At 43.3% G+C, this 27,723-nt stretch overlaps 1 protein-coding gene across 1 annotated transcript; it reads right to left on the bottom strand.

Moving 5' to 3' along the window:
• Positions 1-324: 324 nt before the first annotated feature.
• On the bottom strand, positions 325-27,723 carry dgkaa (diacylglycerol kinase, alpha a). The gene is made up of 24 exons (XM_052059443.1): positions 27,504-27,723; positions 16,982-17,095; positions 15,476-15,552; positions 13,844-13,973; positions 12,348-12,422; positions 12,216-12,265; positions 11,828-11,902; positions 11,565-11,681; positions 10,070-10,187; positions 9,316-9,404; positions 9,103-9,222; positions 6,889-6,987; positions 6,684-6,761; positions 6,539-6,612; positions 6,151-6,225; positions 5,650-5,735; positions 5,396-5,485; positions 4,257-4,417; positions 4,076-4,140; positions 3,893-3,983; positions 3,646-3,832; positions 2,386-2,503; positions 1,877-1,937; positions 325-1,788 (listed from the first exon to the last, which is right to left on the bottom strand). Exons 2-24 carry the CDS (start codon positions 17,055-17,057, stop codon positions 1,708-1,710), a joined length of 2,193 nt encoding a protein of 730 aa, XP_051915403.1. The 5' UTR covers positions 17,058-17,095; positions 27,504-27,723; the 3' UTR covers positions 325-1,707.

Raw genomic sequence — 27,723 nt, 5'->3', positions numbered from 1 at the left:
TTTTGTTCCTCTTCAATCAAAGGGAAAACTAATGATGTCACTACAGCAACCAAGCAGGTAATACTGTCGTACAAGTGAGCTATTTCCACCAACTTTCCTTAAATGTAATCTTCTGATCTGTGCAGTTCTCTTGAATTCAAAGTAACAGAAGAATTTATATAATTTTGTTCCTATTATCAGGAGTCAAGACCCACATGAATGGAGTAAATAGCAGGCAGGCAATGGAAGACATTATAGTAAGTACAGTATTTATTTATAATGTATAAATTACTCCTTATTAACTAAAAGCAAATGAGAGTAGCGGCAATATTTGTACAACATTAATACTGTAAAAAGTTTGATGTCTTTAATCCAAATTTCGAGCTAAAGCAGAACTAGGAATGAAAAAAACAATACACAAGTAATGGCACCCTCTTGTGGCAGAAAAGTAAACGGCACGATTTCCTTGATTGCACATTCTGTCCCTTCAAACACACTGTAGTCACAACACGCTCTTGGTATACTGAAATTATTTGACTCCATAGAGCGTTTACATAGTGACGTAAACCTTTACAAAAACTTTTAGGTACTGGGGTACATGGCAGACACACAAACACCCTCTTTTACACCTGAACGATTTGTCTCATATTGGTGATAATTGAAGGCTAAGTCTAATGGCCTTACGTCCCTCAAACATGAGGCAGTAGACAGACAGACAGACAGACAGAAAGACAGACAGACAGACAGACACACACACACACACACATTATCAGATATTCCTTCTTAAATGTACCATCGTCTACCGTCTTTGTTACCGATTTGTTTTACTGTTTATTGTATATGTTAAATTGCTCCATGTACAGCACTTCGTATGCAGCGATGGCTGTTCAAAAGTGCTCTATAAATACAATTGAATTGAATAGAATAGTATTACAATTGTTTCGGCCACATTCAATCTTTAGTTCATGGTCCTTTTGAAATGTATTATGATTATTATTATTACCATCATTGATCATCATTGTCATCAATATTATTATTACATTCTCATTATAATATACTTCTGAGCCAGAAGTACAACAACTAGGAATGTGCAATTCCCAGTGTGTCTACCCAATTTAGGCAGAAGCAATCGAAAAAGCACTCGTCCTTCTCAAAGCAAACTAACATTACATTCCTACACAGCAGTCGACCTGAAGCATTGGAGGCGTTGATTGTATTGAATAAGACCTTCTTCTTTGTCTTGTTGTTGTTGTTTTTTTTAAATCTCACAATCACGCAAATAATCTACACTGCGTGACGTTAAAGCCTTGTAAGATGTCAGTCGGTTATATACAATAATCAAGTACACGGAGTAGAGCGGTCCAGGCGCCATTGTGTAATTCATATTTTAAGTAAAATTGAATTCAGGAAAATTAAAATTCTAGTGTACTTGTTGGAATTCTTGGAAATTTACCACTTTAAAAACACAAAATTAAATGGTTAAATTATTTTCTGAATCTTTCATCTCTGAGTGCGTGCAATGTTGATGTAAGTGCTTTCTTTCCCTGTGGTACTCCTATAATAGTTTGTAAGTTTTGTTTCAACAGAAATGACAAATCCAAAGTGATAGGACATGTCAGTCTTCAGAAACAGCAGATGTCCATTTGTAGCTCTGGAATTTACATTTTACGAATGTGTATATATATTTTTTAGAAGTTACAATATTGCCTGCAGACAGAACGTTTGCTTTTATTTGTAGTTGAAGAATCCGGATGCTTTGGCCTGTGGAGCCATCAGCATGCTCGCTTGGTTCTTGTGCGTGATGTGAATCTGAAAAGTCAATGCAAACATTTCATGACGAGAACAACAGTAATAAACCCCACCCAGACAGTTTGACAATCCAAATGTTTGTACATACTGTGCAGGGCGGCTGCATCCATGGCTCTCCGTCGATCTGCATCGGCAACGCTTTCTTGGTCCTGAGTAGAAACAAATCAAATCGGAAACAGATCATTTTTACCGCCACTGAACGTCAACTGGCGGCCGTGATAACCCGGGAAGACACCGGACGTTTGGAAAAAGTTTGCATATTTTCCCCAAATTCCCGATGGCCAACCTGCCCTGTTTGTGGAATACCACCTGCACGGTGTGAAAACCAAACATCTACAGATTCACATTTGTTTACAGTTGCACCTTAGTGGAGTTCTGTGTTCTAATTGAAGATAATCTTGACAAACTCTATGCTGAGGAGCACATCTAGGACTCAAATTATGTGCTTGAGGTTGCCCTTTGGAAACATGAAAAAGCCTGACACGTTTTCAGCATTGCAAACCTTTTGTCAGGAAGTCAATCATGTTTGAAAAGAAGGGAACCGAAACTGTCAGCTCCCAATGAGAAGTCTGAATGTGTCTCTTGTGTTTTCCCCACCTGATGGTGAGCTGCGCTGTCTTCGCCAGCCTCACGGCGCTCTTCAGGCCCGTGTATATTTGTCCCATCTCCATGGCGCCCTCTAGGCCCACCACCTCCAGTCTACGGTCGCTCAGGTCTGGAGAGCCATAGGATCAAAGTACTCTGAGTTTTTTATTCACTCAGGGAAGTATTTGTAACAATATGGTGCACTAGTGGTTATCAATCTTAGCTCAGGCATTCTTGTGTAGAGTTTGCATGTTCTCCCTGTACCGTACCAGCATGCCCCCCCCCCCCCCCCCCCCGCCTTCCCCCCGACACACACACTTTCCAACATCATACGAAATGTTTATTGAATACTCCAATTATGTGTCAATGCTTGTTTGTCTAGATGTGTGTTGAGATTGGATGGCGATCACCATGCGTGAGTCTCATCTTTTACGCTTTTAGTTTACTTTCCTCTCTGAACCAGAATGCAGCATGCCCACCAATATCCAAAGCTAAAGAACAAAAATATGGCATGCCACAATTTCCATTTATGAAACACAGCTTCGTGTTCGTGTGATACATGGCCACTAATGGCTGCTTGTGACCACACTGGGTCGTCAAGATATGATATCGTCATTTGCTGCCATCTAGTGACCATTTTCTGGTAGTGGTTGCAAAAATGCTACTTTGCTGCCACCTTTTGGAAAAGCAGAATGTATGATCCAACTCCTGAATTGGCGCTCATTAGATTTTGTAGTGGGCGGCCCGGGTGGTCCAGTGATTAGCACGTCGACCTCACAGTGCAGAGGTTGTGGGTTCCTGTGTGGAGTTGGCATGTTCTCCCCATGCCTGTATGGCTTTTCTCCGGGTACTCTGGTTTCCTCCCACATTCCAAAAACATGAATGGCAGACTGATTGAAGACTCTAAATTGTCCCACGGTGTGATTGTGAGCGCAGATGGTTGTTCGTCTCTGTGTGCCCTGTGATTGGCTGGCAAGTAGTTCAGATTGTATGTACCCAGCGTCAGCCTTCTCGGGTGCAGTTTTGATGTTCCTGGAGCACTTGCATGGGGTTTTCATGCTAACATGTGCATTCGGTTCATTGAAAACTATTAAACTGTCCATGAAATTTAGCTGGGAGGGGCTCCAGCTCACCTGTGACCCAAATGAGGATTAGTGCTTCCTCATTGAAAATGAATGGATGGATAGGTTGTGCAGCTGTACCTAATGTTGTGTCCTGTTGTTTCACAACCCTATTCTAGTCTTCTGCTTTGACCATCAAGAGTTCAAGTACCTTGGCCGGTTACTTTCAGGATTTCGGGGTCCACGATCACATCGGGCTCATCCTGACCGCTCGGCCCCTTAACGTCCCCCTTCTTGCTCTCACCCCAGAGATTGGAACCGCCGTGCATGCTGGGAATGTTTAGAACAGCGATGCCCTCTAGAGACAGGCTGCTGAGCTCCAAAGGTGTCCCGCAACACTGGCGACAGAAGACAAAATCAACAAACGCTTTGCTGTTGTTGCGTTATTGCTATCTCACCTCTATCGTGAGACTTTCGTTCAGTTTTTTGCAAGAGGCTGAGATGGTCTCAGAGGTGGCAAATTCAAAATACCACAGCTTGTTCTTCATTCTGTACACACACAAAAAAACAAACAAAACAGAAACTAACACTCAAGAGGTTCGCAAAGTGAGATATTCTCAAAAATGTCATCCAGTCTGTACCTGCTGTTGAATTTTTGAGGATGTTTCTCTCGCATGGTGTGAAAGCGGTGTGCGATGGAGGCGTCCTTTTGGCGTGACAAAGCCGCATCAGTGAGCCAGAAACATAAACACACACACACACACGCACACACACACACACACACACACACACACACACACACACAGCTTTGTGGGGACTCACCACTCCGATGGAGAAGTAGTTGTTGATGATTTCATATGGCACTGGGTCGCCCTTCTCTTCACCTTCCTCCATGATGACCTGCACGCTCCAGCGGTCCATCAGAACCTGAGAGCTTCCCTCAATGTCCCTCAAGATCCTATTCAGGTCCTCACCGTCGTATCCTAAGGGGTGACGTTGGAGCGTGCTTTGATATGATAAATCATTTGCTCCTTTCGGGCCCCCTTTAACCTGATAACATGGCAAACTGTCCACTGTAGTAAACGCTGTCCCCAAAAGGGTTAATTGCAGAGGGGACGGTGGACTAGTGGTTACTAAATCTGTCTCACGGTTCTGAGGTGCATTTTAACATTTCATTTGGAAAATGGATGGACGGTGACACATGCTGATAGCCAATGTCACAGTCAACATGAATGCCGCAAATTGGAGCAGAAGCCACAATTAGAGGAAATAGGCTCGACTTTGGGCTTACGTGTGGAATATGCATCCTGAGTGACTTAGACATGTCCCGCTTGTGAGGGTGTACAATATAATGCTGATCCATTTTCAGATGCTTTGGCTTTGTTGAGTAGTACCATATTTTCCGCACTAAAAGGCGCACCTAAAAGCCTTCCATTTTCTTAAAAGCTCACAGTGCGCCTTAAAATTCGATGCACTTGTGTATGGTCATTACGGTAATATATCAACCCCAAAATGGCTCCCTACTAGAGACATGCTTATAATGAACTTAAGACGATCGGTTTCGCAGTTGAACACGGAAATAGAGCAGCGGCAGGAGAGTTCAACGTTAACGAGTCATTGTTATAACTTTCTTTCTGTTGGTTCAATGAACTGTGTCGCTGCTTCATTAAATAAGTTTTCCTGACATCTGATCGTTGCCATATACATCAGGGTTTGGTGCAGTGTAGTGTTCTGTTGGCATTTCCTTGAGCATAGCTCCATCTAGTGGATGCTTTGTAGATTGCATCTTATAACGCGGTGCATCCAATATATGAAAAAAATTACGAAATAGGCCATTCATTCAAGGTGCGCCTCATAATCCAGTGCGCCTTTTAGTGTGAAAATCTTTGCTACGCTTTGTATGAGCATCTTGTCACAAATGCTACATCAGGTTGTTGCTGTAACGTATCATTTGTTCCCACCTCCTCCCCACCGCAGGCATCGCGCCAGGTCATTTCCTGTGCCCAGAGGAAGTACGGCTACCGGCGGCCGCACCAGCAGACTGGCTTTGTCTGAATTGGGTAAGAGAAGTAGGAGGATACACAAAAGAAGAGATTTTGCAGCAAAATGACAAATATTAATTTGCCGCACACCCGAAAAGAATCGTTTGACCTCGGCGGAGGTCCGTGCTCTCCTGGGTCTCCCATTTGCAAGTGATTTTGTGCGTCGAGCTCACCGATGGCATCCAGGATCCAGCCGACGGTGCCGTCTCCGCCGCATACCAGGATCCTGTAATCCTGAAGGTTTCTGAAGAAACTCAGGCTGATCAAGAGACAACAATTTAATATGCATGTAAACACAACTTATAAAAATTTTAAGGCCATTGAGATGAATCGAACATTTTTACAGGTGGACTTCATTTGACCTCTGAAGTTTTGTACCTGTCCCAACTGTTGAAACAGATATTGTGAGTTTTGCTGTTCTTCAGCACCTTGCTGCTGAACAGCAAATTCTATACAAAGGATCGAAACATTGAAGAGTTGGACACAAGTTTAGACAAGGTCAAATTAGGTTCAGCTGTAAAAGTTATTGTGCATTTTTGGTTCATCCTGAAGTTTCATTAAAAAGCCCAGTAGCCCAAATTGTTCTCAGTAGTTTATGGAAACATAGCTGTTGCAAATACAGCAGTTGTTTGAGGGTGTTTGCATCATTTTTTTTTCTGGCAGCAGTCACTCACCCTGCAGCTGGTCCACCGTTGGAAAGGTTGTACACTTGCCGAGGGTTGAGCAAATACTGAAACTTACGGAGGACCCTGAAATGCATAAAAAAACGAACTTGAAAGATGTGTGATTTTTAAAAATATTTATTAAGATGGCTTATGAGGAATCATTTTTAGTCAAGCTTTGTGGAGGTAAATTATTTGTAACATACCCATTTGAACTATTTTTTTTCAGTCAAGCTTTTTGATTTTTTTTAACATTTATAATCTATTCACATGACTTTATCGTCAAGTTTTGAGGCATTATCATGTTTTGTCTTCCTGTAGTTGTAATCATCACATGGAACGATTTGCGTAACGTGGGTACAAAGATGCATCAATACAAATGTTTGTTGTTGAGGCTCACCTTTCTCCCTGTTTGCCTCCACTTTTGGGATTGACAAACACAAGAAGAGGGTGCGTATTGGGCACGGGGCTGATCTGTCACAGAAATAAGTTAAGAGGACATTGCTGGCTTTCTAATCATTTCACGAGATTTCAAGTATAAGTACCTGAAGGACTTGTCCATCAGGTGTTGTATTGAGCTCAGCGTCATCCATTTGGCCGGAGCAGCCATTGTTCGATCGCTCCTTCATCCCACAGAGAACACGGAAAGTAAATGCTGATTAGATGATTGATGATGACAGACATGAGATGATTATCTAATGTTGGTCGATAGATCGATTGTTCCATCCATCCATCCATCCATCCATCCACCTTGATGACAGGATAGACAGCCCACGGAGGCAGGATGTGGTCTCGAAGTGGGCCACACGTGCACTCGCTCGGCTCCTCGTCTGCACACGCGTCGTGGCGCTGGGAAGCGGAATACAATGTCAAAGAGAAAAACAATTAAGAGAAACGTCTTTCCTGGATCTGTGGTTTAACATCACAACTCACAAAACACATTTACCTGCGAAAGAGGGATACAAATATAAATTAACTTTTTGACATTTTGCATACCAATAGTTGGGAGTCTAGATCGCCCGCCTTCCCGCCAAGTGGGAAATTACCGTAAGCCATTAAGAAAATCTTTATTCTTTTATTCCTGAAAATGCATCTATGAGTTAGTCCGTGTTCTGAACTTAAACCAACTGTTACAAAACAATAAGGCTGATTTATAAAAACAACCGCCCCGCAACATGTTTCTCCGCTCATGACATAGTACATGACATTATGTCAATGCCAAAAGGCAAGCAGAAATGATTTGAGTTTTCTTGGGTGCACAGATTCGCATTATTTTGACAATATTTAGTCTTCTTGCTCGGTGACATCCCAAAACTTGAATCCAGACACTTGCTGACTCCATCAGGGAAAACCGAAGCCACACTCTCTTGTAGGGGCTGACCTGTGCTTCAGACTTCACAGTCACATTTTTTAAAAATTCTGGGACCAAACTGCAACCACTCAGAGATATGCCCCAAGTCGTAACAGTAACAAATTGGCCGAGCAGTAAAACATGATAGTTTCAGCAAGACTAAAACATAATTGTTTTTTTTAAATAAAAAAATCCCCCCCTCGGGTGGTGTCCGTCCCTCATTCAGCTCGGGTCCTCTACCAGAGGCCAGGAAGCTTGAGGGTTCTGCGCAGTATCCTTGCTGTTCCCAGCACTGCACATTTCTGGACTGAGATGTCCGATGTTGTTCCCGGGATCTGTTGCAACCACTCATCTAGTTTGGGGGTCACTGCCCCGAGTGCTCCGACCACCACAGGCACGACTGTCACCTTTACCTTCCAGGCTCCCTCCAACTCCTCTCTGAGCCCTTGGTATTTCTCGAGTTTCTCATGTTCCTTCTTCCTGATGTTTCCATCACTTGGGACCGCTACATCCACTACAACGGCTTTCCTCTGCCCTTTATCTATGATCACGATATCTGGTTGGTTCGCCATTACCATCTTGTCAGTCTGGATCTGGAAGTCCCACAGGATCTTCGCTCTGTCATTCTCCACCACCTTCGGAGGTGTTTCCCATTTTGACCTTGGGGTTTCCAGTCCATACTCCGCACAGATGTTTCGGTAGACTATGCCTGCCACCTGGTTATGGCGTTCCATGTAGGCTTTCCCTGCCAGCATCTTACACCCTGCAGTTATGTGTTGGATCGTCTCAGGTGCCTCTTTGCACAACCTACACCATGGGTCTTGTCTGGTGTGGTATATCTGGGCCTCGATGGCTCTGGTGCTCAAGGCCTGCTCCTGAGCAGCCAGGATGAGTGCCTCTGTGCTGTCCTTCAGCCCAGCCCTCTCTAGCCACTGATAGGACTTCTTGAGATCGGCCAATTCAGTTATGGTCCGGTGGTACATCCCGTGTAGGGGCTTGTCCTCCCATGATGGTCCCTCCTCCAGCGCCTCATCTTCTGTTCCCTATTGTCTGAGACATTCTCTGAGTACGTCATCCGTTGGAGCCTTCTCGTTGATGTATTCATGGAGAAGGCTCTCTCTCTCTCTCTCTCTCTCTCTCTCTCTCTCTCTCTCTCTCTCTCTCTCTCTCTCTCTCTCTCTCTCTCTCTCTCTCTCTCTCTCTCTCTCTCTCTCTCTCTCTCTCTCTCTCTCTCTCTCTCTCTCTCTATATATATATATATTTATATATATAAAATGGGTGATCAAGACAAAAGACATTTTGGTCAATTGTCTAATATAAATATATACACACACACACACACATATATGAATATATACAGTACATATTGTACATACACACACGCACGCACGCACACACACGCTTTCTTTGACATCACCAATCTGTTCTTATGACCACAAAGGTGTTTGACAGACTTTTTCTTCAACCCGAAACTCATCCAAGCATGCGTTTATGGAGGAAAAAAAAGGAGGCCTCCTCCAACCAAAGTTGGACAATTGAACAAAATGTCTTGTCTTGATACCCATAATTCAACTCCAACCAGCATGAGTCACTCATGCACAGGCCTTCCTCACCATGGAGTGGCACCACACACAGTGTTTGCCTGTCAGGCCTTGGAGGCTCTTGATCTTCTTCTGGCACTTGTCGCACTTCCTCGATTCACAATTGCCACTCACCCAGTCGTGCGCTGAAACCTGAAAAAGAGGAAAGTCTCATTTGTGGCCACAAGGGCAGAAAAAAAAAATCACACACAGTCCGTTCAGGTTTCCATGAAGACTGTAGCGTACCCCTGTTTCTTTCTTGGACTTCACATAGGTTCTGGCACAGGGGGCTGGATTCCTGTTCGCGCATCGGCCATGGACGGTGTACTTACAGCCTGTCGATTGGAGGTGACAAAAGTACTCTGAACACACTGATCGCACTCTGAACTTAAGTATAAATACAGATACTTGTGTAAAGACACGACTGGTAAAAGCATAAAGTGCTGATTCAGCTCCCGTATTTCAGCAAAAATAGAATGACGAGTGGCTTTCTCTTTTTCGTTCATTTACATTGTGCTCGACTTTACTTCTCTGTACTTACGCCTATTTTACACCCTATTGTCCTCTGCATTGGCTTTAATAAGCAAGATCCATAAGCAAAGAGTAAAAAGTACTGACATCATATTTGAACCCTTTCAGGGACAGCGGTTACGAGAGTGGACGGCTATTCAAATGTTGTTTTCGCTTCAATTAATTCATCTTAATGTCACAGTTGTGCATCAACCACTGCAATGGACCCTTATGTGTGTTGCCAGACAATGCCATTATTTTTTTTTTTCTCCATGCCTATAGACGCTTGAGAAAAGAATCCTGATGTAGGTTATCATTATTTGTGCTAGTATGGGTTAAAAATGAAGAGTGTAAAAGTAAGCTTGGATATCGAATAAAAGCCACTAATGTGGAATTTCCAGTACGGCTCTAGATAAGACCAACAGAAAGCGTGTTGACGGATGCTCCGGTTGCGTGTATGCAAGCACGCCGTCGGGTTGCGCTTACTCACAGGTGCAGCACAGGCCCTGCTTCCTGAGACCCAGTAACATGCAGTGGCACACGTTGCAGTAAACGGGCTTGTTGAAATGTTTCATTCTCCACAGGTGCTGTCCGTCTGTCTGTGTCATCTGTGAAACAGCAAACACAGGTTAAAAAAAAACAAAAAAAAAAACAACGCGACAATTCGGTTATCAAGGTTATTAACAGGACAAAGAGTTGAGTTCAGGTCAGTTGAGCGTCCGTTCCCGATGCTCGCAACATAGCTCCTTTCGTAACAGAAGTGTCCCACATTTATTTCACACCCACTCGCGGCGAGCCTCGCCTCGCACTAATGACATTGCTGATTATGTGAGAATGTGTCATTGCGTCCCGGGCAGCACGGCGCGTTCACATCAGCACGCTAATCTTCGCAAATTATCCGCACAAAATGATGAGGTTGCTTCAATCTGGGAATTGGGCAAAAGTACTTTTATCCAAATTACATGTGAAAGTGCCCCCCCCCCCCCCCCCCCGCCTCCCTTCCACCAGGTGAATCCATCTCTTTGCCCGGTTATAAATAGCATAAGAGGGACAGAGAGGTCACAATAGCTTTGGCGATTAATAATTGATACGCGACAGATGTTGTTGTTGAATGTTAAGCTTTTAAAAAACGATTCTAAACATCTCTGTCACTGTTTTTGTATTACCACATTAACATTTTATGCATCCTTCAAGCAGGACGAGGGGGGAAAAAAAAACGTTTGTCTTGTTTTTCAGTTTCTCAGACATCAATATGTATCGCCGGTATCATGAGATCATTATCACAGCCAAAATAGAGTGTTACAAGGTCATACAAAAACGTAATATAATTCATAAATCGGCAAACATTTGGGGGGGGGGGGGGAGCATGTGAAGAAACTTACATGTGTGTGATGTCACGATAGATGTCAGCATTCCACATGAGTGAGTGCACAGTTGAGGAAAAATCGAATTCAAATTCAACTTGGGTTTTGCTTTTTGCAACACACTTTTGCCCCCCCCCCCCATTGTTTAACTTTTTGCCTCATTTCTTTTGACGCAACGTGACAATGAATGCTTTCAGAAAGGAGATGTTTGGGGCGCCGTTTTTATGACGCCGTGCTGGGAGCGTTTAACCAAAGTAAATATTGTTGTTTCCACAAAAAGTGACAGCAAGTAGCAATTTTTAAATATGAATTTAAATATGTGCTTTCAGCTTTCTGGTTTATCAGAGTTACAGTAACTGCTGTTGGAAAAAAAAATGTCATTTACAATCATAGCCAAAAGCTCATTTATTATCTTCTGTTTTAATCTTTTTAGTCAACGCCAACACCTGTGCAAACATAAAAAAAAAAGCACGCTAGAGCACTCACACGTCGGTGATGACATTCATGCACTTAGTCGTGCTTGAGTGCCGTATGTAAAAAAAAAAGCCAGAGAGATGAGAACTAGGAGACAAAGGCCGGCGAGACGTTGGCACGAGCCCGAAAAGCGTTCACGTCGTTCACCTTCAGGCCGAGTAGGACCATCAAGGGGACGTTGTTCATGCCTCCCTCCACCCACTCCTCCAGAGAAACAGTACCGCTGCTGTCAGCATCGATGGCAGTCATCATGTCCTTGAGAACCTGCGGGAATGTCTCCGTAATCATTTGAACGCAAAACTGGTTTCTCAGCTTTTAGGAGTAGTGTCAGGTTGGTCGTCGTCGTTGTTGTTGGATGGGAAGCTTGTCAGTTGACAAAACTGGTGCAGCGGGGCCACCATGGGACTTACCGGCCTGAGCTCTGACACGTCCCATCCCAAGTACTCAGCAGCGTGCATCATCTGGGCGATAATTCGATCCACTTCCTGCCATGAAAAAAAGAAAAAAAGAATTGAATATGATCAGAAGCACTAATCGACGTTTCCAAGCACATTTGTTCTATTCAATTGCATAACGGTGCTCCTAACAGTCTATTCCCTTCATTTTGTCGTGTTTCTCTTGGCCGCGTGGTTTTCAGGAGCTAATGAGGACGTACAAAGGAAGATCATTTTGCCCAATCAAATTGCATCAATGCGTTTGTGTTGCCATTTCAATCAAATGTGCCCAATGCCTTCAGAAGCAGTCGTGCTGCCTGATGTCACGTGATCAACCGTTATATTCAGGGGTGCATGTTTTTACCGAGCTGTCCAGAACGCCATTGCCGTCTCGATCGTAGAGCTTGAAAGCAACTGCGGGTAAAGAAACAAAATGAAAGAACAGTGACGTTTATTTTGGAGGGGAAGGGCGGCGGGGGACAAGAAAAGGACTTACATTCCAGCTTGTCTCGAGGCTGACCGTCCTCCAAAAGCGAGAAGTAACACGAAACATCCTTGAGAAAGACCTCCTCTGTAAAGAGAAGCCGGTCGAACAACAGATATTGTCCATGAATTCTTTTTTTTTTTAAAAGCTCTTGCCCTCATGAGGGCCGTGGGTGAGCTGGAAACGATCTCAGACGATTCAGGGAAAAAAGGCAAATACACCCCTGGTCAGTTGCATCAATATGGATTGTACTGTTTGCTTCCCCGCCCCTACTGAAAATGCTTCTTGACAATAAAATGCGATTCACAATGTGAATTGAATGAATAAAAACTTTTATGTAAAAAAAAAAAAAAAAGGAAACCCATTTCTTGTTTGATACGAGGTGTTACATTACCTGTATGTAATATAGTTTTACATACAGGTATTACCAGTATGTAAAACTATATTTGATCTAAAACCCTGAATTAGTATACTGAATTGAATTTTCAGTTGTATATTCAAATACTGGGCGGTCCGGTAGTCCAGTGGTTAGCACGTCGGCTTCACAGTGCAGAGGTACCGGGTTCGATTCCAGCTCCGGCCTCCCTGTGTGGAGTTTGCATGTTCTCCCCGGGCCTGCGTGGGTTTTCTCCGGGTGCTCCGGTTTCCTCCCACATTCCAAAAATATGCATGGCAGGCTGATTGAACACTCTAAATTGTCCCTAGGTGTGAGTGTGAGCGTGGATGGTTGTTCGTCTATGTGTGCCCTGCGATTGGCTGGCAACCGATTCAGGGTGTCCCCCGCCTACTGCCCGGAGACAGCTGGGATAGGCTCCAGCACCCCCCGCGACCCTAGTGAGGATTGAGCGGTTCGGAAGATGAATGAATGAATGGATGAATATTCAAATACTGCAACAGGCAAACATTAAACTCCCCCATTATATTGTTTGGGAGTGGGTGGGGGTGGGGGTGTCGGTTTGTTTTGTTTACTAAAATATTTAGTTCAGATCTGTGGGATTAACCTGGAAAAAATTGCTCCTCAAAATGACACAGCTGCTCCTCAAATTAAATCATTGACCAGCAAAATTGCTCCTCGAAGGAAAAACTTTCTTTCGAGCATTGCACACGTTACACAAACTAAGCTGCTTGCAAGGAAGTCATAAGAATGGACCAGAACACCAACACTGATTATTAACAGAAACCCCTAGAAAACCTATACTGTATTATGTTTGATTCTTATTAGTTTTTCCTTGACTATTTACTGAAAGGGGTGTCCGCGACATTCTATTAACATAATAAAATAAACATTAAAAAAGACAATAATGGCCTCATGTTTTTCAAATATACGTATACTATCATCAACATGTGCAAAATATTTTGGTGACATTGCGCTACGGGTTACTCTGTGATCATTTTTTTTCAATATCTTGGAAGAGCACAAAAAGCTGAAAAATTGCCATACTGGTCTGACATTGATATAAGACTGTCGCCGGCTGCAAGCGTGCCGATCCGTGTGTGTGTGTTCTTACTGCTGCTGTCTTCCCGGGCAGTTTCGGAGTTCTGGAAAGAGCGGAAGAGTCGCTGGCACAGATCTGATGGGAAGTCGTCCACTTCCAAATAAGTCTTCAAGAAGAGACGGAAGCCTTCTTCATTGATGCACTGGAACGGATAAAACTTTGAGTGAAAGGCGTGTCTTTTTCAAAGCGGATATTGAAAGAAATTTCAAGAATGATCAATTATGTTACCATTTTTATTACTTTTGTAATGTTTGTATACAAATTGTTTGTCTTTAAAATCTGTAAATGTTTTTTTTTTCGTTGTTCCCACGCTTATTTGTGTGGCCACCCCTTTTTTTTTCATGGCAATTAGAACAGACGTCAGTTATTGATGCTTATTTCTGACAATTTGTTCGACAGCAACTGTACTTGCGTACCACCGTTACGTAACACAGGCACGAACTGACGCAAATAAGCGCGCCTCACTATGCCTGACGTATGAAATAAGGAGTGAAGCTGAGCGAAAATCCACCTTCAAGTGACGGCTGGAGAACGGCCGCCGGGCCAGGCTGTCTGAAACACGATCGCGCACGGGCGTGAGGCCTCTGCGATCATAACTGTATCAAAGTCAAAAGGTGAGCAGGAGCTCCAATGTATCTTGTTGGCTGCATGGATTAGCGTTCGCTAACAGATGATCAGCGGCACATATAATTGCTTGGTTAATATGTTGACGCCAGTGGTGTTTGCGTACCGTGACATGTCCAGGCCATGAGTCTGGGCTGCCTTCTCAAAGCAGCTCATTTTATTTCGCAAAAGCAAGAAGTAGGTTGGGTAAAGAAAGTGATTGCTTCCAATGCAGCACTCCAGCGCGCATCCCACTGAGTGTTCATCCGTCGCCACTCCCGCTTGTATTTCGGCACTCAAGCCCTCCAATGCCAGAAAGCAGAAGTCGGTACAGAGGTGCGCACCGAACCTCTCTGGCCTGGTAGGAGTGAATTTCATGATTGGATGCTGCAGGGCTTAAACTGAACTCCCTCGATAATGCTGAACCACAAACCCATTTCTTGCTGACGCCGATGCCCTGCAGTGCTGCCCCACTAATAAATAATTCACTCACTGCAACCCCACTAAGACATTTAACTGGAATACTTCCTTGTGTTATCGCCATGCTGTATCATACTTGGTGCTACGCTAGCTTTTATCCATCCGTCCATATTCGAAAACACTTGCTATAACCGCAAATATCTGAGGCAGTCGCGTCCACCACAAGGTCGCCACGCTGCCAGGGATTCATTCTTTTGGTTTTTATGAGGAAAACCAATTTGAAATGCCCCCCGTAATAGGCCATCAGAAATGACTACGTTAGCTCGCTGCATAAGTGGATTCAAACTTCTGAAATCATTCGGCAAGGCTTCGATGTGTGGGCCCGGGCGAGGACGTCATTTACATTTGCAATCTCGGTAGAACGGCGCCGCCTCTCACAAGAGTGCTCAGTCAACACCATCGGCGGCTTTGAATCTCATTAGCCCTTTTTCGGGCTGTTAATACGTGCCCACGTAAGAATGAATCACGCGCTTCTTTTCTGCATGCTCCGAGTCATCACGTGTCAGAACTTGAGCAGCTTTGAAAATGAAGAGGACATCCCGTGCTGTGCCGTGCTCTCACCTCTCCATGCCTGTGCCGGGAAAGGCGGCCATCTGCATCGAATTCCCGCAGCACGTCTTTCACCTTCAGGCTGCAATCTGGAAGAGGTCACAGAATATAGGGGCAAAGGCAAGGGCAGATATTTGAGGCTTATCACGTGACGGCAACATATGACAAGGTCTGAGTGTGGTAGGGGTTGAGAATTTTCCTCATGAATCAACTGAAAATGAACAGTCAGTTAACTCATTCTCTACCAGCCAATTCTGGACCAAGTCTGAAAAGACGTTTAAAAACGTCTTTGGGAGTGAATGAGTTAATCGAAGGAAAAAAAATTTCACGATTTTAGAACATACAAAAAGGTGTCTTTATTGCAAGATTTCTAGAATATGAAATCATCCATCCATTTTCAGCACCGCTTATTCTTAAGAGGGACGCCGGGACTTGCCGGAGTCTATCCTACCTGAGTTTGGGCGGAAGGCAGACTACACTCTGAACTGGTCGCCAGTCAGTCGTAGAGCACATAACGACCATTCACGCCCACATCCACACCGTCACTGAGTGGGAACTGATCCCATGCTGCCTGACACACTAGTCAGGCGAGTGAGTGTACCACTACACCATCAGTGACTATGTGAAAGTACCAAAAAGTCAATTCAAGTTACATCTTTGAGAGCCATTCAAAATAATGAAAACACTGAATTAGATTGTGCTCTTTATTGCCTTTTGTGATTAAGGGCTATACTTGATTTTGTAAAGTGCATTCAAGTACTTCAAAAAGCGCTGTCTCGTTAAAATGTATTATTTTTAAAATGATAATTCAATCTGAAATGCTTTCTTTAACCCTTTCATGGACGGCGGTTACTACAGTGGACAGCTTATCGTGTTATAGGTTACAGGGTGCAAATGTACATTTTGGGGTTTAATGCAAATTTTTTCTTTTGAAAATCTGCCTCGAAGTGGCACAACGTTTGATTGGCCATCGTACATTAGGTGACTAGCCAATCTTATGAGATTTCCTTTCAGTGAACATCTGAAGCACAGTTCCTGAGAAGGCTGTCCTGCGGCATGTTAATTGAACTTGCGCTTCCAATTTAACAGCAAACTTGCACAATTGTTTTTAAACACGTGCAGCTTTCTGATCGCTTTTTCTGTTTGTTAGAAAACTAAATGTATGCATGACGCAAATACACAGACCACTTGTGTCCATTTTAATTCCTCCTACATAACACGACGCCGTCAAACCGTTTATTCAGAGCAGGTTTGCGAATGGCCACTTTTTGTTCATCCGGTTTGATTGGACCTTTAGCTCATAAACGCTTTAAAATGGTGGAAGTTTGACTCAAAAAAAAAAAAAAATCTAATTCAACACCCCTGCCTGGTGTAGGGTTCAGTGTTCAGACTGAAAGCTTGTCTCAATTTCAGACACCAAGGCTGCAGGCGAGTGTGTGAGTGGGTAGAAGTGCAACATGAAGGTGAGCGCATGTGCGCCTGGGGCGAGGGGGTTGAAATATCGATAAATGTACTCACATTCAATGTACTGCTGGAGCTGGATGAAGTCGACAGGGTTGAGCTCCTTCACATCTTTGCTGGCGGGGGCGGACATGCTGCGTGAGCTCAGGTGCGAGACGCGGGGAGGCGAAACTGTGGAGACAAGAGACAAGGTAGGCGGATTGTGGTCTGCTTTTGAAAGCAAAGTCAAAACAACTTTTTACACCTCGCACTGTGGACGTCTATGACGCAGAGCATTCGAGTGCTTGATTTTCCATCCATCCCGTTTTAAATAGCTCTTGTCCTCATTAAGGTGGTGGGTTAAAGCTAGCATTGCCCAACTAACTCCCTTAGGGTGAAATGCCGAGTAAACTATGGACTGGTTGGTAGTTAATCACAAGGCACTTTTGGACAAACACTCATTCACACCCACATTCACAGCAATGAACAACTTTTAAATTTTTAAAAATTATTGTTATTTTGTTTTTACAAACGCCCCAATTATTTAATTGAAAAAAAAAACTTGCTGAACATCCATCCATCCATTTTCGGAACCGTTTTATCCTCACAAGGGTTGCGGGGTGTGCTTGACCCTATCCCAGCCGTCTTCAGGCAGTAGGCGGGGGACACCCTGAACCGGTTGCCAGCCAATCGCAGGTCACACAGAAACGAACAACCATCCATGTTAAAACTCAGACCTAGGGACAATTTAGAGTGTTCAATCAGCCTGCCAAGTATGTTTTTGGAATGTTGGAGGAAACCGGAGTACCCGGAGAAAACCCACGCAGACACGGGGAGATCATGCAAACTCCACACAGGAAGGCCGGAGCCAGGATCGAACCCATGACCTCTGCACTGTGAGGTCGACACGCTAACCACTGGAACACCGGTCCGCCCGCTGATAAGCATTTAATATACATTTCCTCGAAAAAACTAAGTAAATGAGAAAAAATAAGGGGGGGGGGGGCCCTCAGGAAAAATCCAACATATGAAAAAAAATTGGGAAAAAAAAGGAAACAAAATCGATAAATGGAAACATGAGGGTGCCGAACTGTGATTGTGGGGATTGGCTGTAGTTTTAAGTTGTAACATCACCATTCACCACTAGATGACAGACATGGCTTGGTTGCACTTACATTGGGTCTCATGCTGCATTTGAGGAAAGTGGGAAATCGGAATGATCCCACTCAGATTGTCTCAGTTCTGACCTGAGCAAAAGTAAACAGCAAAGATGGATTATTCCGATGATTTGTTTGTTTTTCCGGTTACTCACAGCACATATTGACCTCCAGCAAACTCATAATGTCTTTGAATCATCTCTGTCCAAACAAACTTGAATGTTGGGCAGCATCCTTACGAATCGCTTCCCACTGCACAGCCTGTATTTGCATTGCCATCATTCATAATAAATGGTGATCCACTACAAGCTGTCTTCCCCAAAGTATGTCAGGCTAAAAGTGAAACTTTGACTCCCGGTAGTCGATGGGCCCGAAATAATTTTGCATTTTCTCATTGGCCTATAAAAACCATATAGCATGAGATGTATTTTAGGCTGGAACCCGGGACTGAGCCATCCGCCCATGACATCCACTCACTAGAATCACCCAACACATTGGCTAAGCTGCACAAATACACACACAGCTCGCCTCAGCGAACAAAGTCAAGAACTCAAAATGTCAAACAAGGTCCGATGTGGGTAAAGAATTAGCATGTGACTCACGAAAGAGGCTTGAACGCCATGTGAGAACACAACGAAAAGGAGATCCCTGAATGGTGGGAAAACAAACAAGGCAAATGTCATCAATCATTGACAAGGCGGATAAAATTGGAGAGGAGGAAGTCCCCATCCTACACTGATGATGACTAAAGTTTTAAGTGCTGCTGTCTGACAAAAAAAAAAAAAAAGTGAAAAGGTCTGCTTGCTCTTGCTGGACTCACTGAAAAAGCTTTGCTCTATCCCTGATTTAATTCCCTCCAAAGGTCAGGAGCGTTGCCTAGCAGGTTTGCGGCTGATCAAGCGGGCTAGGAAAGCACGGATGGCCAAGTGCCACATGGAGAAATCATGGCAGGATCGATGCCTTGGAAGCGATTCATCTAAAAATAGGACTCAGCAGGGCGGTGGAAATCAACTCAAAACAAGTTGCTGACCTCTCAAGTTCACTTTCCACAGGAGGAATCAGCATGATTTCCCATCAGGCTCTTTTTATGTCATTCAGTCCGCCAGCCTCTCTGCAATCACTTCCTGATCAAGCCTCGCAAATGACCCCAGAGGAAAAAACAGAGAGGTGGAAAAAAAAGCATCCTAGAAATGAATGACTCTGGAAAAACAACGGTGCCGTTCTGATCTGGATTAGTGAAGCAGCTATAAATATTTCATTCAGGGGTTTGCAGGTATTTTGTGGAGCCTTAATACTCGCCACATGACACACCCTGACCTGCTGCTTACCTCAAGGGGTTTTTAAAACGGCACAAGGGCATTCTGATTTTTTCACTGAACTTGGATGTAGAATAATGAGGGCAATTTTTGACGGCCAAGTCGAAAAGCTAAGAATACTTTTCAAAAACCTCAGTGATTTTCTTCTATTCAAACTTATACTAACTCAAAAAGAAAAGTGCTCCCCCACAAAAAGTATATCGTTTTCGGTAATAGTGGACAATGATGAACTTCTTTCAACTAGGAGAGGCGCTGTTGGGTCACTCAAGCGGTTTGCTGTCTAAGAAGTAACTGCGTGACATCAGCGATGGGAAATTGGGCCATGCAAACCTCCGCGATGCTACGAATCTGGTGAAATGTATTCTGATCGGTATATACCAAGCTCACTATTACATACAGTAAGTCAATAATATATCAAAATGAACAATTACTGTAATTAAGCGATTCGTAATCACTTTTCCGAATTATGTATGGGGTGCCCTTTGGTAATCCTCATATCTCATGTGGAGTCTTTTTTTTTGTGGATTCAAGATGAAAGCTAACAATAATACTGCAAATTATTCCTTCTTTTTTGCATGATTGAGGGCTCTCTCACAAGTGAATGGACGGCAGAGAAAGAACGCTGGCCTCCCTTGAGGCAGTCTGTTTATATGTGCAGACATCTGGCCTCCAATCAAAAGCCACGGTTACTGTAGTTTGATGATTTCAGTTAAAACAGAGCAGATTGGCTCCATCATTTTCAGACCTTAAAAAAGGTCCAGACGACTATAAATAGAAAATGTTGCCCTACTTGCTGGGAGCCCAGCAGATTTCACCGTTCAGACTATTTGTGTAACTAGTTATGTGTACAGTGAAATGAACCTTATGACGTGAATATGGTCACATTTGAGTATGTAACTGGTAGACGATCATCCAGCCTTTTATCAGCTCCTTCAGTCTTTACAAAGATGACATAACTATGTCAAAGGGGGACAGACACTTTTTGCCCCATGTTGAGATGTCATGTTACTGTATTTACATATCAGAGGTGAACATTTTGGGCTCTATTTTCAACAGACAGCGCATATGGAAATCCTGCCAGGTCCTGATTTTCGTGCAGGCACAAGCTTCGATGTGCCTGTTTTTATCTCTCTATGCCTTGCTGGTTGGGCATCCTGGTGCACTGAGGGCATTTCCTGATATTTTGGTGTGTGTGTGTGTGTGTATTTTATATATATATATATATATATATATATATATATATATATATACATACACACACACACGCACTCTCACAAAAGATCGGGGGTGGAAAGCGGACTGCAAGTCGGCTGTGCTCACGCCCACAACTGCACATTTTAAATATGCTGGCTTGCACGGGTCTGCTAAAATAGCAAAATTAGAAACAATTTGGACAACCCTCTGCAGAAGATTCTGGGCAGAAAAATAGAGCTTTGATATGAATAAAACAGTGATATATGAGCGACAAAAGGGACATCACAGCCATGGAGGAGGTAAGAACTGAACCCCCCCATGCAGATTTGCCTCTAGAGGCAGGGTGAGCTTTACCTGATTCCATCCTGAAAATGACAATGATTTTCTCTCTCTGTCCAATGTGTGTTGTTAATACACAGCAGTAGGGCTGGGGAATATAGTTATGGTAATAAGTTGCCTTAATTAAGTCATTTCCGTTCATTTTTATGGGGAAAGAATTGTTTTGCGTTATGAGCATGGTAACAGAACAAACGAAACTCATATCTCAAGTTACTACTTTTACCATTTGCACTGGCCATTTTTTTAAAAAAGGGTTAAATTAATCCCTTTTAATTAAAAGGGATTAATTAAAAGCGTAAACAAAAAGGTAAACGAGGTGCATCTGTCATGAGACACTTCTGTCAAGTTACAACATTTCAGCAGTACAGTGATAAATTTGTGTATTTTTAAACTTGAATGAAAATTAAGAAAGCGAAACACATTTAATAACAGTTAATAATGTCTATATTCGCAATGGAATTTTCCAGCCAGTTTTAATATAGCTTGTCTTCGATAAGGACATGCGTGGGGGCAAATTCAGCAGACGTCGGGCAAACAAACGGAACGTTGACCGACCAACTGGACTGGATGATGTTTGACCTTAGTGGTTCCACTAAATGGAATGCATTGTAGAAAATCCGGCTGCAGCGAAAGGTCAAATTCCGGGCACTGCAACTGTAATACAATTTGGAATCCAACCAAAATATGGGGAGGGGATTTAGGGGGTGACCAGCATTCAGGTTTGATTTGTACTTGACAAATGACAGCGGCTGTATTGTAGTATGATTGCACCACCAATTACACTCGTCAACCAATGTTTAAACTTTTCTTTAAATCAGAGATGCAAAAAAACTTTTCTATATATTTTTTTTGCTGACGCTGCACCGATCCGCCTGTCGATCTCCCGCTCCCTCCTACCCCCACTCGTGAACAAGACCCCAAGATACTTGAACTCCTCCACTTGGGGTAAGATCTCCTCCCCGACCCGGAGGGGGCACTCCACCCTTTTCCGACTGAGGACCTTGGTTTCAGATTTGGAGGTGCTGATTTTCATCCCAACCGCTTCACACTCGGCTGCGAAACGCTGAATTTAAAAACAAAATCAGAAAATATTTCCAAAATCTGGGGAAAAAAAAGTTAATGATTTTTTTAGATCCGCTTCAAAAATTGCACACAAAACGCCATCTCTGTTTAAAATGCACAGCTGACCAGTTTTATTTTCCCCTTAAAAACATCCCTCTTATCAGCAGCCATAATAAAGTCTTACTGTCAGAAAAGAAGCACTCGACTAGAATCACTTCAAAGTGCACATGGGGAATGACCTTTTTTTTCTCCACACGGCTGTTGTGAAAGCCCACGCCTCCGACGAGAAAATCTGCTGTTGTGCAACCTTCAAATGCCACTTTTTTTCTCTCTCTCTTTCAGATTAGAAAGACTTCTCTGAATAGAAGAAAATATTTTCCACCATCCGCCTCACTGGAGCGTGTGCAGCAGATAGCGGCGGAGGCGGCGAGACGGAGGACACATTTGGTTGCTAAGGAGCGTGTTTCCCTCCATTAGCAGCTGAGAGAGCCTCTGACAAACATGTGGGAGGTGGAGGGGGTGGTGGCGGGGTTGTGGTGGTGGTGGGGTGGGGGGGACACAGCTCGGAAAGCAGCCAGCTCAGAGAAAAAAAAAACAGGGGGAGCCCGGTTGCAAGAAGTCTTCCCTGTGTAGCTCCTCCTCCTCCTCCGCCCACGCCAACCTTACGTGGCCTATCAAGCCGATGCCCCCACTCTGCATTCAACATGCAGATGTGACTGTGTGAGTCATAGCAGGAACAGAGCGAACGCTCCCTCGCTACTTTTCACATAAAAGCTACAGTTCTATTCTTGCACTTTAGGAAACAAAACTGAACAGCGCTTCAATTTCAAAGCAATTGCGGTGCAGCCACGAAAACAAGTCAACTCTGCAAGTCCGCTAACGTTAAAATGACAGCAACACAATAAACAAGAATTAAGAAAATAAATAACAATAAAGATCACAACATGCCTCTGAAGTACCATTTTAAAAGACTTGACACACCTTAGCTGATAGAAACAGCACAATGAACAGTCAGCAACCAAATTTGCGCAAAATGTAAACTAATTTCTTTTTTTTGTTTCTTTAACTTTAGTCCTGATGAGAATACCCAACTATAAAACAGCCAAGACAACATTTCCCGCTTCGTGCAGCCCTGTGACCACGACTTCCTCTGTTTGACATTTTATATCTTTTGCACTAGCTCACAAGTGGCAGACACTTGGAGATATACTTTGTGCACCTTTACATGACAATATCCTTTTTTTTTTTTTTAATCTTCATTCACAGACAACATGATTCAACAAACCATTCATTTTATATGCATGCTGGGCCACGAGTTGGCAATGTCACTTTGTTGAGAAACACAACACACAAATACAACTCATTGCCCTTGTGACACAAAATGTTCATTGACGGACGTGTAGGTTTATTTTTTTTTTCCTTCATGAAAACAATGTTTTTCTATGCAGTTTCATTTTTCTTTTCTTTTCTTTTTTTAAGTATATGAAACATTCGATTTGGCGCAAAGGTATTAGTCGGCCTAGTTTCTTTAACACAAAAGCTTGAGTAAAGGCTTTTTGTCCTGTCAGGTCAGACATGCATTATGTTGCTTTAATGTACGGTATGTATGAGTGTGTAAAAAACAAAAAACATGGTGCACCATTATGCAAACACTGCAGGGTACAAAGATCCTTTGGTCTGGTATCAGCTCATTATGCGGTTGCGGACCTTTCAATTCAAAGATAGCAGAGATTGAAAACGCATGTTTGTTGAGGAGCTGTACCGCGCACGCCGACATCCGACGAGAGCGAGACGAAAGAAAAGAAAGCGCCGTGAAATGAAATAACACAAGAGCGGCAAAAGAGTCACGGCGCTGTGAATCACAAATTTCTTGGAAAATGAAGGGGAGGAATGGTTGGCTGCCTATCACTCCGACTGCAGTGTGACTTATGTAAGAGCTTCTTGTGGGGGCAGCCTTCTGCTACATACTGCATTAAAAATAAGAGGGGGTGGGTGGGGTGAAACAACCTGTTCCGACTTGTCATAGCAGCCACTTTGCTTTTCTGGTGGGAGTGCGCGTGTATCAGGGAGTCTCGCTTCGCCCACCCACGGATCGATGTGAAGCAGGAAGTGAAATGCAACCCGAGCTCGTCGTTGAAAGTTAACTACACGAATACAGAAAAAAAATATTTGGACACGGCACCTTCGGGAAGTGCACAGCGGAAAGCAAAGTGGTGTTTGTTGCTTTTAGAGCTTGTTGGGAAGTTGAAGTTGTTGGAGTGTGTCGGTGAGATATTGGCGGTGTCAGAGTTCGCTGATGTTTTGGCTGTAAAGTAGGGCCGACTGCCAAAGCTTTCTGAGCGGCGTGCTTCCACAATAAACTTAGGTCTATATGGACCTTCCACTTGGAAAAGAAAAGGATCTTCCCCAAATTGTTCCAACAAAATTGGAAGCAAACGATAGCATAAAATGGCTTCCTAAAATTACAAATTAAGATTAAGGCATCTGGTTGGAATTTCAGATTGATTAATTGTCTTAAAACTTTTGTCCATATGGCAGATATTAATTTGTACAATTGATTGACAGTTTCACTTCTTTGGGCTTTTACATTAATCCGTTACTATATTTATCAATGGGCAAAGGATTATGAGTCCAACCATCAGCTAATGCTCAGTTTCAGTATGATTTATTGCTTGGATATGCTTGCCAGTTTTTTTTTTGTTTTTTGCCACTAACATGCCTGCAAACGTAATCAAACAAAACCCTAAAGTCCAGCATGACGTTGTAGGATGTTTTTTTTTTAAACCACAAACCATTTTTTTTCAATGCCATGCTAAAGGAAAAGAAACATCACTCACATGGAAGCAGTTAGATTTTCGAGTTTGAGGGAACACGTCAAAGCTGAACAAAATGATGGTACTTATTTTTAAAATGTTTGTGTTGAGCCGAGCTAATCAGTTCATGAAACCTGGGAGGAGAGCTGCTTCTAATATTTAGACTCTCCCTTTGAGCTATCGAAATAAAGAATGGATTGATCGTTAACTCATTCAATACCAGCCAATTCTGAACCAAGTCTGAAAAGACGTTTAAAAACGTCTTTGGAAGTGAGTGAGTTAACTACAGTATATACAGTAGTATGTAATACAGCTAGCACATTTTAAAATGAACACATCACGGAGCATGACTATGTTGCTGAAAGTACAAGTTTGGATACAATTTCTCTCTTGTGGGATTGCCAATATGTGAAGAAATATGTGTTATCATTACATGATTTTTGATTTTAGTAACTGCATGTGCAACCTGACTGGCAGCAGTGCCCTGACAAAAGGAAGCGAAAGCCAAATACCAGATGTAGTATAGAGAAGTTCAATCGACACAATGACAGTATCTGTATTCAGCGCTAATGTTGCACTCCTGGATAGCAACTGAATGAAGAAACGTATATATAGTCAGACAGACAGAAAGATAGACAGACATAATGATGTCACATCTGATATCACCTTGAAGTATTAGTAGGAGTCAAAGAGGAAGTCAAGTCAAAAAGGTTTCTTTAACTTTATATGTTCTATCCGCTGCCACTAGTCTAAACACGGTACTCTCATTAAAAATGTGTTTGTGGAGTATGAATTAAGCAGCAAAATCCACCTTTTTAGCCATCTCAGGGGGGGCGGCCATTTTGCGACTTGCTCTTCGAATGAAAATGACATCACGTTTGCTCGGGGCTCGGTCAACGACCAAATCATGGCTCACCTGTTTTCTGAGTTTGGACCTGTCATGTTCGCTAGCTGAGCCCTGAGCAGGCTGGATTTTTGAACTTTGAGGTTCCACAAAGTGGATTTCACAGACAGTACCACTGCACTATAAAGATGAATTAAATGAAAGAAGAGGTTTACCTTACATGAGAAAACTGTCGGGACAAAGTACACAAATTTGACTGCTTGCATTAAATAAAGATACAGAGGAGATGCAGAACTAGTGGTTAGCGTGTCTGCCTCAAAGTTCTGTGGTTCAGGGTTTGAATCTCAGCTCTTTTTGGGTTTTCTCCGGGTATTCCAGCTTCTCCCCACGTTATAAAAACGTGTCTATTTGGTATGTTGGATAGTCTAAATTGTCCTTGGGTGTGAATGAGAGGGTGAATGACACATTTTCTATCTATGCCCAATTGACTGACAGGAAGGGTATACCCTGCCTCTTGCCCAAAGTCAACCAGATAGGTTTATGCATATGCGCAGCTCTAATAATGACAAGCACTATAGAAAATGGATGGAAGATAGACACTAATGTATTTGGTCAAATAATGGCCTCTGCTCTAACAGCTACAGCGTTCTAATAGTGTCATCCATTTCCCACATACTGTAAAAACGTTTGGACGTTTATTGAGCCAAGGCACATACTTTATATCACAAAACTTTCACTGCATACCACCAAATTTTTTTAAGGAAAAAAAAACATACCCACTACAGTATGCTGAAATAATGATCATGTCGTCTTGATTTTAGATATCACAAAGGTACTTAGTGTGAAATTTAGGCCGGTTTAGTTGACCACAGCTATCATTCTAAATGTACCTTCTCCCATTCAGTAGAAGAGCTTTCAGTTGTTCTGCCTATCGCGACACGTCACTGGCATAAAGAGTTCTGATATGAATAAAACAGTGATAAATTATTTGTAGTACAGTAGATGCATATTGACTCTATGATCCATTTGGTGAAAACGTCTAATTTCCCACAGCACAGTGAGTGGAAAACACACACCTCCAGCCGACTACTGTATTCTGTGTCATGATAGCATCATTATCACAACACACACTACCTGCAGAAGCGATGAGGCACAAAGAAAGATGAACTTGAAAAAGTTCAAATAAAAAGTGTAGGGGGGGGGGGGAATAAGGGCTAAGAACACATACAAACAAACAAAAAAACATATGAAAACCGCTAACCAGGTGCAAGTGTGTCTTCCTGGAGGGGTGAGAGGGTAATAAAATTCGCAACAAACATTTTGGGATTCACGGATTTCGACTGAGACACACGCGCAAGTCGTGTCGACTAGAAAATATGGTAGGGAATAATGTGACAAAGAGTTTTCTTTCATTGGACGATGGTGGCTGGAATACTCACAAAAAAAGATTTTACAGTAGATATTTGAGAATGTTTTATTTCAACGCAACTACACTACCTAATAGTAACAATTAAGGCCGGAAGTCTGCAGAGAGTGTCTAAAAACTGCAGACGCATGACCCGGAGTCCTCTTTAAATAGTCGGGACCCGCACTTGTAACTTAATAAGAGTGGCGATAGCGATGACATGACTGCATGGCAAAGGCAATTCACACATGCACGCCTCTAAACTGTCAAGTGGATTACTGTGTTATAAGCCTCTATTTAAAAACTAGGAAACACATTTTGTGATCTTGTTGGTCTTGTTGCAAGTGCATTTGCGTAGAGGATTCGCTACCAGCTGTGCTGCAAGGAGTCCCGCTCTCGGGACTGCAACCGACACGGAGCGCAGCGGAACGGACAGACGCGGACTTGACGGTTCCGCTGAAGTTCGTTACCTGTCTAATGAGCTGAAGCTGGTCGGCCGAGCTTCCGGGGGCCCTCAAGTGTCCGCTGACTTTCCCAGGTGGAGGAATTGGAAGAGCAGGAGGAGGAGGAGGAGGAGGAGGAGGAGGAGAACCCGAGCCAGTGAACCGGGCTGACAGTGACTCTTGAGGCCGAGTAAGCAGGCGCCGCCTCGGATCCTCCTGCCCACTCCCTCCCTTCCAGCTGCATCTG

The sequence above is a fragment of the Hippocampus zosterae genome, chromosome 2, assembly GCF_025434085.1.
Source record: "Hippocampus zosterae strain Florida chromosome 2, ASM2543408v3, whole genome shotgun sequence".
NCBI classification, from domain to species: Eukaryota; Metazoa; Chordata; class Actinopteri; order Syngnathiformes; family Syngnathidae; genus Hippocampus; species Hippocampus zosterae.
Note: the sequence above shows the minus strand (reverse complement) of the source record. Positions and strands in the feature narration are given on the sequence as shown.

Bases quoted from the DNA above. Each gene is read 5' to 3' on its own strand.
- dgkaa (XM_052059443.1), bottom strand. From the start codon at position 17,057: ATGTCCGCCCCCGCCAGCAAAGATGTGAAGGAGCTCAACCCTGTCGAC. The intron at 9,223-9,315 runs GTACGCTACAGT...CCTCTTTTTCAG, and splicing joins AGTCCAAGAAAGAAACAGGG to GTTTCAGCGCACGACTGGGT. The intron at 4,141-4,256 runs GTGAGTCCCCAC...TCACGCCAAAAG, and splicing joins ACTACTTCTCCATCGGAGTG to GACGCCTCCATCGCACACCG.